The sequence below is a fragment of the Numenius arquata genome, chromosome 23 (assembly GCF_964106895.1).
Source record: "Numenius arquata chromosome 23, bNumArq3.hap1.1, whole genome shotgun sequence".
Taxonomy (NCBI): Eukaryota; Metazoa; Chordata; class Aves; order Charadriiformes; family Scolopacidae; genus Numenius; species Numenius arquata.
The window spans coordinates 7616530-7629762 of NC_133598.1; the positions used below are offsets into that span (position 1 = coordinate 7616530).

General features: G+C 71.8%; 1 protein-coding gene across 1 annotated transcript; it reads right to left on the reverse strand.

Moving 5' to 3' along the window:
• Positions 1–1297: 1297 nt before the first annotated feature.
• LOC141474672 (inactive phospholipase C-like protein 2) lies at positions 1298–12354 on the reverse strand. The gene is made up of 6 exons (XM_074162683.1): positions 12172–12354; positions 4413–6902; positions 4012–4215; positions 3417–3492; positions 1670–1779; positions 1298–1483 (listed from the first exon to the last, which is right to left on the reverse strand). The coding sequence occupies exons 1-6, from the start codon at positions 12352–12354 to the stop codon at positions 1298–1300; spliced, it is 3249 nt and encodes a 1082-aa protein (XP_074018784.1).
• Positions 12355–13233: the final 879 nt, after the last annotated feature.

Here is a 13233-nt window from a genome sequence, read left to right on the forward strand (position 1 = left end):
CCTTCCCGGGGTCTTCAGGCGGCCGAGCGGCGCTGGGGCATGTCCCGCACAGAGCCCCGCGCCGTCCTGCCGCCGCCGCTGCTTTATAGGGCCCGGCACAATGGCGTGGCCAAAAATACCGTCGGGGCCGGGCGGGAGCGGCCGGTCTCCGGGAGACCGGGGCTGGATGCGGCCGGTAGCCCGGAGACTGGCCAGGCCTTTCCCCTCATTTGCAGCTCCTCATTGTGCGGGAGCCGGCGGGCCGGGCGCGGTGGCCAGGGCGCGTGGCACTAATGAGGCCCTAATTGCCCACGGGCCCCGCGGCCGGGCCGGCACAAAGGGGCTGAAGGGCAGCGCTGGGGAGGCGCCGGTCCGCTCCTGGCGGCCCTATTAGGCTAATTACCTCCCCGAACAAAGAGGCGCCGGCAGCCGCAGGCTCCGTGACGTGGGAAGCCGTCACCCTGCGCTCGGCCGGTGCCAGGGAAGGGATGGTGCCGCAGCGTCCCCGTCCCCAGTGCCACCCTCCGTCCCCTTTGGTGACCCCATCCCGCCTGGGAGGGAGCAGCAGGGCGCCGGGCTCGCTCTCGCACTTTTTATAACGCTCCGCAGCCCCGGTCCGACCCCAGACCGCCCCTCATCCCTGGCCCGCGCCGGGGCCCCTCGCCCCGGGGAACGAGCCCCGACGTTTTCCTGATGTCAAAAGCCACATCCGCTGCCCAGGGTGGTCTGAGGCGGCACCTCCACCCGCTGCACCCCAGAGACACCCGGCCCCTCTGCACAGCGGGGGCTGGGGACGCCAGGAAGGGGAAGGGATCCGCTGCCCCGCAGAGAGGGGACAAGGACCGGCCAGGACCCTTCCCGCCAGGCAAGGGCTGGCGAAGGCAAAACCCGCGGCCCTGGACAGGGGCAGCCCCCAGCTCCGGGGCTGCTTTTACAAGGGGGATCGGGCACAGTAGGCTGTGGGGCACATGCACACGGGCACCGTGGTGCCAACATCCCCACCGGCCCCGCGGCAGGACGCTTGCTCCAGAAGCGGATGGGGGGGGGGGGGGGGGGAAGAAGGATGGATAAGTCCCTGGGGAGCTCGGAGTGGGGAGAGCAAGCGGGAGCGGGAACACCCCTCGCCGACCTCCCCACCGGGCCCCGCTGCAGCCCCTCAGCACGGCAGAGCGCGGGCAGCGGCCCCGCAAGCGTCCCTCCACGCACACCGAGCCTGCGGGCCGGCATCTGCCCGTCCCTGGGCAGGCTGGGGCTCCCTGGTCCCGGCCCCTGCGGGCCGGGGGGTGCTCAGTCCGGGCCCCCGAGCCCCAGGCCGGGGTCAGCAGGACGCCGCGTCGCCGCCTCCTTCCGTCTCCGGGATGGGCTCCAGCGGGGCGCGCAGCCGGGAGGGCTCCGGCGAGGCCGAGCCGTTCCTGCCGATGCCGCAGGACTGCCCCGCGTTGTGGATCTGCCACAGGTTGTCCAGCGCCTCCGCCTTGGCGTGCTTCAGGAGGTCGGCCTGGCCCTGCGCGGGGAGAGGGGCGGTGTCAGGGCCGGGGGCCGATGGGCTGCCCCACGGCCACTGCCCCGCGGGAGGCCTCGGGGCACCGCCGGGACCCCCTGAACTGGCCGGTGGCACCCGCAGCGCTCAGGGAGCATCCCCGGGGGGCGGCTGGGGAGGGGAGGGGGCGGCGCAGCCCTCGCCCCTCACCTTCAGGACGGTGATGTTCCAGGCGAAGCTCTCCAGCGCCTTCTGCAGCTTGCGGCCCCGCAGCCCCTCCTTGGCCTCGATGCGGGGCAGCTCCTTGTGGAAATCCATCCCTGCGGGCGGGAGCGGCGCTCAGCGGGCGCGGGGCCACGGGGACGGCCCGGCCCCAGCAGCCCCGAGACCCTCCCCGGGCCGGGAACAACGGGGGGCTCCCCCCCCCCCGGGCCCCGGCCCCACGCTGGGCCCCAGCCCTTGGTGGGCAGAGACATGCTCCCCCCCGCGGCCCACCCGGGGGGTTCAGAGCGCCCCCCCCCCCCCCCCTCCCCGGATCGCGGGCCCCCGCGCCGTGCAGCGCGTGACGTCCCCGTGAGCGGGTGCTATATTTACCCCTCCTGACGCAGCACCGGCTCCGGGCCCACGCGAGGGCTCCCACGCGCGCCCGCTCGCCCACGCGCCGTCAATCAGCACCCCCCAGCCCCGCACCCCCTCCCGCAACCGGCGCCTCCCCGGACCCCCGCGGCACCCCCGGGCCGGGCACCGCCGGGCCGGCATCGCAGGGGCTGTTCCGGGCACGGAGGGAGGGGGTGAGGGGGTGCAGCCCCCCAAAGTACAGCCTGCCACCGCCTCGAGGGGCCGCCCCCCCCCAGAGCCCCTCTGCCCCGCGGCAACCACCGCACCACAGCACAGCAGCGGAGCTCCCGCAGCCAGAGCGGCGCAGGAGGGCGCAGTGCCCCCCCGAGCCCCCCATCCCAGCCCCGCATCCCGCGCCCCCCCCCCCCGCCGTTTCCCCCGGCGCTGGCAGCGGCGGCGGAGCCCAAAGCCAAGAGCTCGGGGAGAGTTCCGGGCTGCCGCGCCAGCAGGGAACAAACAGGGCTGCTGGCAGCAAGGCTGGTACTGGCGGGGGGGCAGAGGGGGCCCCTGCTTCCCCCCCCCCCGGCCCCTCCAGCTCCTGGCGGCTCTCCCAGCCCCGCGGGGAGCCCACACGAGCCCCCGGGCCGGCAGTCGGGGGTGGTCGGGGCTGACCCTGCGGGGCCCCAGCCTGCGGAGGGGCTGTGCAGCCGTGGGTGCCTGGAGCGGGGCCGGGGGTCCCGGGCAGCCGCCGGGAGGGGCTGGGACAGGCCGTGGGGGGAGGACCGGGGCAGGTAGCCGGCAGCACCTGCCTGTGTGGGTTCAGCCATGTGTCTTGGAAGTCGTAACATTCAGTTGCCACTTCTACCGTCAGCCCCAGTCTGTTATTTCTGGTGCTAATTATATTCTGGCGTTTGGCAGCTAATGACTCTTCCCCGCTTCCTCATCAGCCTCCTCCGCTCCCCTCCCTACCCCCCCCCCCTTCCTTCCCCCACAGCCTCTGCAGCCCACCCGCCCGGCACCGGGCAGCCTCCCGGCGCCCACCCGGTGCTGCCGGGACACGGGAAAACCGCGGAGCCGGGCTCGGGGCCGCCCCAGCCGCAAACCACTCTCCCACGGCCGGCCGGCCCCGGCTGCTCTGCTGCTGAACCCCGGCCACGGCACGCAACCACCCGTGGTGCACACACGCACCCCTCGTCCTCTGCACACCGCTGGCGTGAAAGTGCACGGCCAAAACCACCGGCACACATGGCCGTTCCCGTGCCCAGCTCCGGAGCCTGGTGCCAGCACCCCAGAACCGAGGCCTGCGGAGACACGAGTCCCCAGCCCAGCTTTGTCGCCCCCTCCCGGGACGTGTCTGGGGTGGAGCAGCACCGGGGGGAGGGGGTCCCCTGGCACCCACCTGCCTGCTGCGCCTGGATGAGCTTCCCGTACACCGCGTCGGCGGACTCGATCAGCGTCCGGCTGGTCTGGATCATCTGGAGAGAGGGGCAGCGTGAGGAGCTGGGCAGCCCCCTGGCCCCACGCAACCCCCGGAAGAGTGGATGGGGAGAAGGGGCTCAGGCGGGGCTTGCCCCTTCCTCTGGCTTGGTGGCCGGGGTCTGGCCCAGCCAGGTGTGGTGTGACCAGCGCCTGGCCAGCGGCCAGGTCCCCCTCCAACACAAAGGAAGGAAGCGGCTCTGGCTGGGCCATTAATGGGATTTCTCCCCCCAGGCGGGACTGCGGGATGCCCCGCCAGCCGGCTCCGGCACAGGGTGCAGGCAGTGCAGGCAGGGGGACAGGGGCTGCAGGTTCCCAGGGCTCGTACTGAGCTGAGTGAGCCTGCACCTCGACAGCCTCCTCCCTGGACAGCCCACCACTCAGCCCCCCCGCCAGCCTCCCCCTGCACCTGCATGGGTGCAGTGAGTTCGGGGTCCCCTGTCCTGGGCAGGGTGGTGGTCCCGGTGCTGCTGGAGCATCTCTGCAAGGAGCCAAGCCCCGGTGGAATGGGCACTTACCGTCTCGTAGGCAGTGAGGACCTTGCGCAGCAGGTCCGGGATGGGGCCCTTGGCCTCCATGGGGGGGTACTGCTCTGCCAGGTTGAGGGTGACACTAGGCGCGCTGTCACTGTGCAGCAGCCACGTGGCCACCGTCAGGATGCACTGCTTCATGTTGGCGGCGGGTGTCAGGCCACACAGCTCCTTGAAGGAGACCAGTGCGTTCTGCAGACAGAGACCAGCATCAGGGCCCCAGCCCCAGAGGGCCCCCAAGAGCACCCCTTGGATTGCCCCGTTTCCCCCAGCTCTCTGCTCCAGATGAGGCTCCTCACCTGCATTCCTTGGGCTCCCCACCACTCACACTCCAGCCCTGTCCTCCCCCACAGAAACCAGGTCCCCCAGTGCCTCTGCAGGGCCCATACCTGCACATTCTCCCGCAGGTCGGTGGCCTCCCGCAGTGGCTGGGTGGCCGTCCGGAAGACCTCGTCAATGGCCTTGATGCCAGTGGCCTTGGTGGAGGTATACTCCCTCACCCGGCGGCCCCGGCGCCCCGCCAGCCCCCGGCGGTGTCCCTTCCCCCCGCCGCGGCGGTCAGTGATGGCCACGTGCACAAAGAGGGTGGCGTGGGGCAAGGGCTCCCCAGCCAGGGACTGGAGGGGGACGTGGCGGTAGCCAGGCTGCAGGCACTCGAAGGGGATGGTGTACTGGGCGATGAACTCATCCCCGATGTAGTCATCGTCCAGCACGACGAAGCGCAGGACAGCCAGCTCCGGCAGGTTGATCTGGAACTCCAGGCTCTCGTCAAAGACAGGGTTGTCCCCACTCTGCATGGCCGTCTTCGTGCGGTGCTCGGCGCAGTCGGCTGGGATGCCATGGATCTCGGCGCAGACGTAGGGCTCCACCACCTCCCCCTTGGCCCCCGAGCCCTTGGGCTTGGGCAGGTTCTGCCCACTGATGACCTTGAGGTGCAGGAGCTGTGCAGGCACCCCAGGCAAGGAGTCCTTGGCGTTGGCACTGAAGTAGGAGACCTCCTCCCGCATGATGGCGGGGCGGAGGACGTAACCACAGGCCCCGTTCTGCCGGAACCAGCCCGCATTCAGGTCCATCATGAGCCCCGGCGTCTGGTAGTTCATGGCCACCATCTGGCAGCCGCACTTCCAGAAGTCCTGGGGGTTCATGTTGCTGGCGTCGATGCGCATGGGGCTGGGGTAGACGCGGGAGAGGAACCGCTTGTTGTAGCTCACCAGCTCGGCTGGGCACTCGTTGGCAAAGCGTCCCGCCTCCACCTCGCTGAAGGAGCACATCTCCCAGTAGCGCTGCCCGCGCCGCGAGCTCTCAAAGTCCTGGAAGGGGACGGCCTGGCAGAGGCTCACCAGCTCCGAGAGCTCCCGGCTGAGGCGCACCCGCCGTGGGCCACCTCCCTCTGGCGCCTCCCGGTCCTCCTGGCCCAGCCGTCGCGCCAGCTCCCAGCCTTCCTCCTCATCCGACACCTCCCCCTCGCTGTCCTCGCAGCCGGGGGGCAGCTTCTTGCCCTTGATGAGGATGCGGCCCTTGAGCTGCTCCGGGGAGGGCAGGTAGGAGGCGGCAGGGTTGGGGGGCTCCAGGTACAGCTTCTCCCCCAGTGTCTTGCGCAGGCACTGGGCGGCGAGGCGCTGCTGGGGGGCCGAGCAGCGTACCACCAGGCAGAGGATGAGGGGGTAGGCGGAGGCGGTGAAGGCGTGCTGGTCGATCAACCCCACCACAGCACGGAAGGGCATGCAGGAGGCGGCCGAGGGGCTGGTGTAGACCACGGGCTCGCCCTCGGGGCCGTCCCACAGCACCAGCTCGATGCTGCGGCAGCCCAGGCCCAGGGCGCTGATGTAGCCACTGATGTCCGAGCGGCCCCAGAAGTTGTCCTCCAGCAGGCAGGCGCTGTGGGCAGAGCTGATATAGTAGTGGGAGAGGGGCTGCGCCATGTCCTGGCACACCTTGCGGTGCTGCGGGTCAAAGATGGAGCAGTCAGCGGAGAGCAGGTAGCGCGTGAAGCCATCGATGGCCAGGTAGCCCTTCTCCCGGCCCTCCTTGGAGGGCTCGTACTTGCTGACAATCTCCAAGCACTTCTCCTCCGTCACCCCCTCCATGCCCTGCTCCACCTCCAGGAACATCAGCAGGTCCTTCAGACCCAGGTACTCCTTGTTGCTGGAGAACTGCACCAGAAGGAAGAAGATCTCAGGGCGGGTGCAGAGCTCGCAGTACGCCTCCACGAAGAGGTCACAGGCCACCTCCGTGCTGGGACGCTCACTGGCCTTCTGCAGCTCCTTGAACTTCAGCTCAATGGTGGAGGTCTTCATGCCTGGGTTGAGCGCTTTGATCAGCTGCACAGCCCGGGACACAGGGATGTGGCCAGACTTCTCCAGGTCGGCAAGGTCAAAGACAGAGGAGATCCAGGAAGTCCGGAGGCTGGGGTGGCTGGTCCCGGGCGCTTCAGGGGTGTGCTTCCCATAGGACACCAAGTACCGGAGCCCCATCACCCAGGCGCTCACCACATCAGCTGAGCTGGCCACCAGGTCCAGGGACTCGTAGTTGTCTCCGTAAATGATGGAGAAGGCGCACTCATCTGGGAACTGGTCGGAGAGGCCATTGCTGCGCAGGATGGGTGTCTTCTTGCCCACACGCACCTCTTTGACCGACTTGATCTCAATCTTGGCCTTCTCTGAGTCCTTCTTGGAGGGCTCCCAGCGCACAGAGCGCATGTCAGCATCCAGCACAAAGAAGCGGCTGTACATGCGGGAGTTGGAGCGCACCTTCTTCAGCTCGCAGCCCTCCAGCATGAAGGAGATGCAGGCGGCCGTGCTGTTGATCTTGCGGTCGTTGGGCATAGTGCTGAAGGACACTGTCTTCTTTTTCTGTGGTGGGCGCTGCCGGGAGCCATCCTGCCGGGGTGGGAGAAGGGGGCAGAGCCGTCAGGGATGGGACAGGCAGCGCGCACCCCACCGGTTCCCGACACCCCCCTGCCACAAGCTCTCCCCACCCTAGCCCCAATGCACAGCTCAGCATCCCAGGGTGCCCCAGTGCCACACAAAGCCCAGTCCACCCCAGTCCAACCATCTCCCTGGAGGCTGGGAGCCGGCTCCAGCCCTGGCCTCCCCCACGGCTCACTGCCTGGCTTATTTTAACTCTGCTTTCCTTCCTTCCTTCCTGCTCCCGGCCCTGAGCCGGATCCTTCCCCACTGCTCACTCACCCGCAGAGGCACAGCCATGCACAGGCAGCCCGGCACGGTCCCCGGCTCCCTGGCCTGGGGACACCGGAGGAAGACAGGCACCTGGCAGGACCAGCCTGTGCCCACAGCAGCCCCATCCCTGCAGAGGGGCACACGACACAGCCCCTCATGCCTTCCCCTGCATCCCAGGCACCGATCCCAGGTACCACAGCAGTGGAGTGTGAGGATGCCTGGGGCACCCCGAGGCAGGGGCAGAGCTGCTTCTGGGGAGCCCCAGTCAGACTCCCCCACTCCATCTGCCTGGTAGCAGAGCAGGACAGCCACCTGCAAGTGCCACACACTGGGGACAAGCACGACCCACAGCCCCATCCTGCAGAGCCTGTGACTGCTGCTGCCCATATGGGGTCCTGGGGGTACGGGCTGTTTGCTGCCTGCACCCCACGCCCGCACTCTGCCCGTACCCCTGCGCCAGCCCTGCCCCTCAGCAGGGAAGGGGGATCCTGGTGCCAAGGGGCTGGAGAGGGAGGGGGATGAGGGGGAACAGCAGGGCTGGGAGCATATTATGGGATGGATTTCATTAAGTAGTGCAGCAGGAGGAGATTTAATCCACTTCAAGATTATGGTGAGTCACCTCTAATCTGGTGGTGTCTCTGGCAGAGGCAGGTCCTGCCCAGCTACACAGGTTGGGGGCAAGGGGGTGTCCCCCTCAGGTACCCCGAGAAGTCCCACAGCAGAGTGGGCTGGTGGCCTGGGCAAGCACATCCCCGTGCCTCACCCCAAAGGGTCTGGATCTGCCCCCGTGGGGCCAGGCAGCCCCGGCCCAGGGCAATCGGGAGGTGTCACGAAGGCCAGCTCACCCCGGGGGTGCCCAGGGCACAGTGCCCTGGGCAGGGGGATCAGCCCCAGCCCCCGGCCCCACGCTGGAGCCAGCTGCTCTGCTGCAGCCCCGCTCCATGACCCCCACTCGGCCTCGCATGGGGGTCGTTCCCCCCAGCTCAGATGCAGGAGCCCTTCGCATCGTCCCGCTGCCAGATTGCTCCGGGGAGCCCCCCGAGCGCCAGGACCCTGCCTCCGTGCCAGCCGGCTCCCAGGGGGGTGTCCCCTGCTCAGGCCGGCTGTTGGGCCCCCCAGCCGGCAGCAGCAGCCTCCCCGGGCAGGGGGGTGGTGATGCATGGCATCCCCCGAAGCCCCACCCGGGGCAATCGCCCCCGGGGCTCAGCCGGGGACCCGGCTGCCGGGGCCACTGTTGCGGGGTGCAGGACCCCGGCCAGCCCTGCTCAGCGGGGGGGCTCAGCGGCAGGTCATGCCATGGGGCCAGCCCCGCGGGGAAGGACTCGCCGCGGGGACGCTTCCTGCGAGCAGCAATCTGAGCGCCCCACTGACGGGCAGCCCCGGCCCCCGCCCCCCCGCGGGGTGACGGCTGGCACCGGGGAGCGGCCCCCTCCTGCCCCGAGCAGGACCCCCCCCGCACCTCTGCAGACCCTCTCCCCCCCCGCCCCGGCGCACCCCACCCCGGGCGGCTCCGCACCGGGCCCCACAGCCGAAAACAGGAAATCCATCCGGAAAGGAAACACGGGCGGGGGGCCTGCGTGCACCCAGCGCCCGGGGACCTGCCCCCGCTGCGCCCACCGCAGCCAGACCCACCCTCCGGCACAGCTCCGCCGGGCACACACCCCCCCCCCGCAACGCTCTCCCGGCAGCCCCCCAGGGCTTGGGCAAGGGGAGGGGGTGCCTGCTGCGGCGCTTTGGGGTGCAGCTCCCGGAGCTCCCGGTGTTTGCCCCCAGCGAGCCGGTGGCACACGGGCCTCCCGCCCGCCGGCTTCACACCTCGGCCCGGGGACCCGTGAGCAAAAGCCGCCGCTCCCCGGTAGCCCGTCGCACCGGCGCTTCTCGGGCGGGCGTCGAGCCTGGGGGAGCCCTGCGAGGTGCCCCGCGCGGTGCGGGCGGGAGCGGTGCGGGCAGCCGGAGCCACGGAGCTCCATCGGCAGCGGAGGCGGGAGGAGGCGGCACCCACGGCCGCGGGAGCACGGAGCATCCCCGGGCACGGGGCAGGGCTCCGGCAGGAGCAGGGCATCCCGCACGCCCTGCCGCCGAGCTGGCAGCAAGCAGGCGGGGCTCCTGCCAGCGCTGCCACACACACCGCTCCCGCACACCGCTCCCGCACGGCCCGGCTCCGCGCGGGGAAGACGCGGTGCCGATACCGACCATGGCGGGCGCGGGCATCAGGCTGGGCACGGCGGGCACGTCCGAAGCCCGGTGCCGGCGCCCCGCCCGGCTCTGCAGCGTGTGCTGGGCACCTCTTCAGGCAATTACGTCCCGCGATTAGTGCCCTGGCGAGCGCGGCAGCTTTAATCTCAGCCGCCACGTGACCGCCGCCGCTACCGGCCAAAGCAACCGGCTCCCCAGCCCGGGGATGGGGAAGGGCCCATCGGCCGCCCATTCCTTCCCGTTATCGCCCGAGGGCCGGCCGGGGGGGTCCCCGCCGCGCAGCAGCAGACAGGAACTGAAAGCCTGTGGGGGCTGAGGCGGCCCGCCCGCCCGCGGCTCGGCTGCCCAGCCCGGGGTGCAGGACCGCCGCCCGCCCGGCCGTGGGGACGCCTCTCGCCCGGGGAACGGGGGCTGTTCCCCAGCCTGGTTGATTCGGGACTCATCCACAGCCAGTTTCCCCACATCCCGGCTCTTCCCGCTCGCCCCCGCCTCGGGCCGGGCAGCGCGAGCAGGGATGCGGGCAGCAGCCGGCAGCACCGGAGCGGAGGCAGTGGGAGGCCGGGCACAGCCAGGGCTTTTCTGCCGCCGTTCGTTCCCTGCCAAGAAGAGAGCGAGTGACACATCCGCCCCCCGCGGCACCAGCTGCCGCTCCCCAGCGAGGGGCCGTGGAGCCGGAGCCCCGCACGGAGGCACCGCACGGCTCCTGGGGCTGGCGCGGGACGGGGCCCACGCAGGGGACGGGACAGCGGGGCGCTGGGGAAGGGTCACCTCCTGCAGCGGGGAGGAACAGATCCAGCACCCCCACAGTCCCTCTCCGGCATCCTCCCAGCCCACCGGACCTCCAGCCCCCTCCGCTTCCAGCCTGAGAAGGAAGCCGGGAGCAGCTCCTCCAGCCAGGGGACGGGGATGCCCTGTCGCTGCCCGGAGCCAGCTCTGACGCCCGGCGAGGCCGGCCCCGGGCTCCCCCTGCCCCAGCGCAGCCGCCGGTTCTCGCTTTCAGATTCACTCCTCCGGCCTTCTCTGGAAATTCCAAAAAATAACAGAGCCGGCAGCTCTCCCCACATGTGCCTCCACGTCCCCAGCAGCCACCCCCTGCCCGGCCCGGGGGTGTCAGCCGGTGGCGGCTGGGGGGCTGGCGGGGGACCCGCTCTGTCCCCTGTCCCCGCCGAGGGACAGGAGAGCGGCGCTGGGGCAGTAGCAGGACCGCTGCCCCCGGACAGGCCAGGGCGGGAGGAGCGCGGTGTGGGCGACTGGTGCCCACGGGCGGCGTGTCTGCCCCCCGCTCCCGCCCTGAGGGGTCCTGGGGCACAGACAGGCCCAGCCCGGGGAGCTCAGGGCGGTGGGACTCGGGACCTGCAGCCCTGCAGCACCGGGGCAGGATCAGGCCCCGGGTGGGCTCGGAGATGCGCGGCGGACCAGCACAGGCTGGGGACGGTGGCCAGGCCTGACCCGCCAGCCCTCCCCCACCCGCGCTGGCCCGAGGCCACCGACCTTCACGTGAGGCCAAATCCCGCCGTGACGCACGGTGGTGACGGGGATCGCCCCCAGCCCGGGGGCAAGCGGGGGTTCACCCCCCGCCCGCGACTGGTTCCCGGGCAGGCGGCGGCGGGGAAGCGTTGCTGCCCGGCCCCGCGAAGAGCTGGAGACCCCGGCGAGGTCCCCAGGGAAACCGGGCACCGACGGCGCACCGGCCCCGGCCTCAGGCTGCTCGGGAGCACCGGGAGGTCTCCTCGCCGTGCGCGGGGCACAGCCCCGCCGCTCCCGCAACAGTTTGCAACGGGATCCCGGGGAGCGCGGGGTCCCTCCGGCCGACGCCTCTGCCCAGGGAAGCGGGTCCCGGGGGCAGAAGAGCGGGGCTGGGCCGGTACCACGGGAACAGCCCCCACACGGGGTATTAATAGCACCGGAGCAATCCCGGCTTAAAATAGGCTGCCAGGAGCGGGGAGGCGGGTCCCGGGCGGACGCGACCTATTGTGTCAGCGAGCTTCGCCGGCATAAGAGCAATTAAGGGGGGCTCATTGAGGAAAGCACGCACGTGACCCACTGCCCACCCACGCGGGAGACCCCCAGAGACCCTCCCTGTCCCACAGCCCCGCCGGTGCCCCCACCCGGCAACGGCACGGCTCCGGGGACGTGGCGGGAGCCGGTCGGGAGCTGGCCGGGCTGGGCCCGAGGTGCTGGGGAGCCAGGAGCAGGCGTCTCCTCACCGGCACCCATGGGTGCCCTCAGCAGGACAGGGTGATGCTGCGGTGTGGCTCCCACGGCAGGAGCAGCGTGGCCGTGCTGGGGACCCGCGGGACTGGTGGCGGCTGACGGGGTAATCCACGGCCACGCAGAGAGGACAGGCCTGGCCCGGCAGCGCACGAAGCCCGAGCCAGGCTTTGCCCTTGGGGACCGACGGTGCCGAGCAGGGCGAGGGGGGGCCGTGCTGGCCCTGTCAAGAGCATCCCCGGCGAGCCCGGTGCCGCGGCAGGAGGCAAAACCCCACTCCTGGCCGGGCGGGTGACCCCCGGGCACCGATCCGGGGCTGCAGCTGCCCCGGGGCCCCGCAAAGCTGCCCCACGGGTGCGGGCAGCGCCCGGCCGGGCACGGTGGGCGCCCGGGGTGGGCGGCGGGCACGGCGAGCATCGCGGGCTGGCGGGGCCGGGGGACGCGCAGCTCCCGCGCGGAGCACGGCTCGGCCCCCTGACCCCTGCGCCGCTCCCGGGGGGCGCCGGAGTCTGCTGCGGGGCGGGGCGGGAGGGAGGGGCCGGGGCCGGTGCGGGGCTCTCACCTTCATGATGCTGGCCCGGGGCGCGGCGGGCGCGGGGCTCCGCTCCGCCGAGTCCTCACGGCTGCTGCTGCCCGAGCCCGAACCGGGGCTGCCGCCGCCGCCGCCGCCGCGGGGCCCGTTGGGCAGCGGGGCGGCGGGGCGGGGCGAGCCCGGCGGCGGGGCGCCCCGGGACCCCTCCGCCATCCCCCGCGGCCTCAGGGCAGCGGCCGCCGCGGGGCCCCGGGCGCCCCCGGAGCCTGCGCCCGCCGCCGCCGCCGCTGCGGGCTCAGTGGCGGAGCGGGAGGGAGGCGGCGCGGCCGGGAGGAGGGGACGGGCTGCGCCGGGGGCGGGGCCGCGGACGGCGACGGGGACGGGGACGGCGCGGCCCCCCCGCCCCGGGCTGCAGCGGCGGGGAGCGGGGACCGGGCACCGGCACCCCCGGCCTCCCCCCAGCGCCGCAGCGCCCGGGCCCGGCGGCCGCCCCATCCCGGCGGGACCGGGGCCAAGCCCGCACCCTGCAGCCGGGCACCCCCGCCCAGCCCACGCCCTGCAGCCTGGTACCCAAACCGAGCCCGCACCCCGCAGCCCGGCCGTGCCCAGCGAGGCACCCACCCCCTCGCCCCCCTGCAGTCTCCAGGGGGGTCAGTGCCCAGGCGGGGGCAACTCGAGCCGGTGGTGCCACACCGAGCCGAGCCAGAGCTGCCAAAAGAAGCCCTGGGCCGGCACAGCTCTCCCAGGCAGGGGGTCAAGGCTTTTGCTGGGGGGGGAGGCAGGTCACTGCAGTTTCACGGCCCCCCCCAGGGCATCCCCCCCCTGCAGCCACAGGCACCGCTTCTCCCCTCCTTGCACCAGGAATTTTGCCCCAGGTTTTTTTCCGGCAGGGCTGGCAGGAAGGGGCCTTACCCCGGCTTCCATCCCTGGCGGAGGTTTTGGTTGCGCCGGGGGGATGCTTTGTGTGGACCTTGTTCAAGACATTGTCCTCTGCCAGCGGCCTGGCTTGCCCCCACCCCGTCAGCAGCTGCCTGCACAGCAGGTTCCCCGAGCACCACAGCTCTCCGGCCCTTAAAATAAACCTTAACGAGC

Excerpts from the sequence above, each read along its gene's own strand:
- LOC141474672 (XM_074162683.1), bottom strand. The coding sequence starts at position 12,354 with ATGGCGGAGGGGTCCCGGGGCGCCCCGCCGCCGGGCTCGCCCCGCCCC. Across the intron at positions 6,903-12,171 it reads CCCGGGCCAGCATCATGAAG|GATGGCTCCCGGCAGCGCCC; the intron begins GTGAGAGCCCCG and ends CCACCCCGGCAG. Across the intron at positions 3,493-4,011 it reads TCCTCACTGCCTACGAGACG|ATGATCCAGACCAGCCGGAC; the intron begins GTAAGTGCCCAT and ends CCCTCTCTCCAG.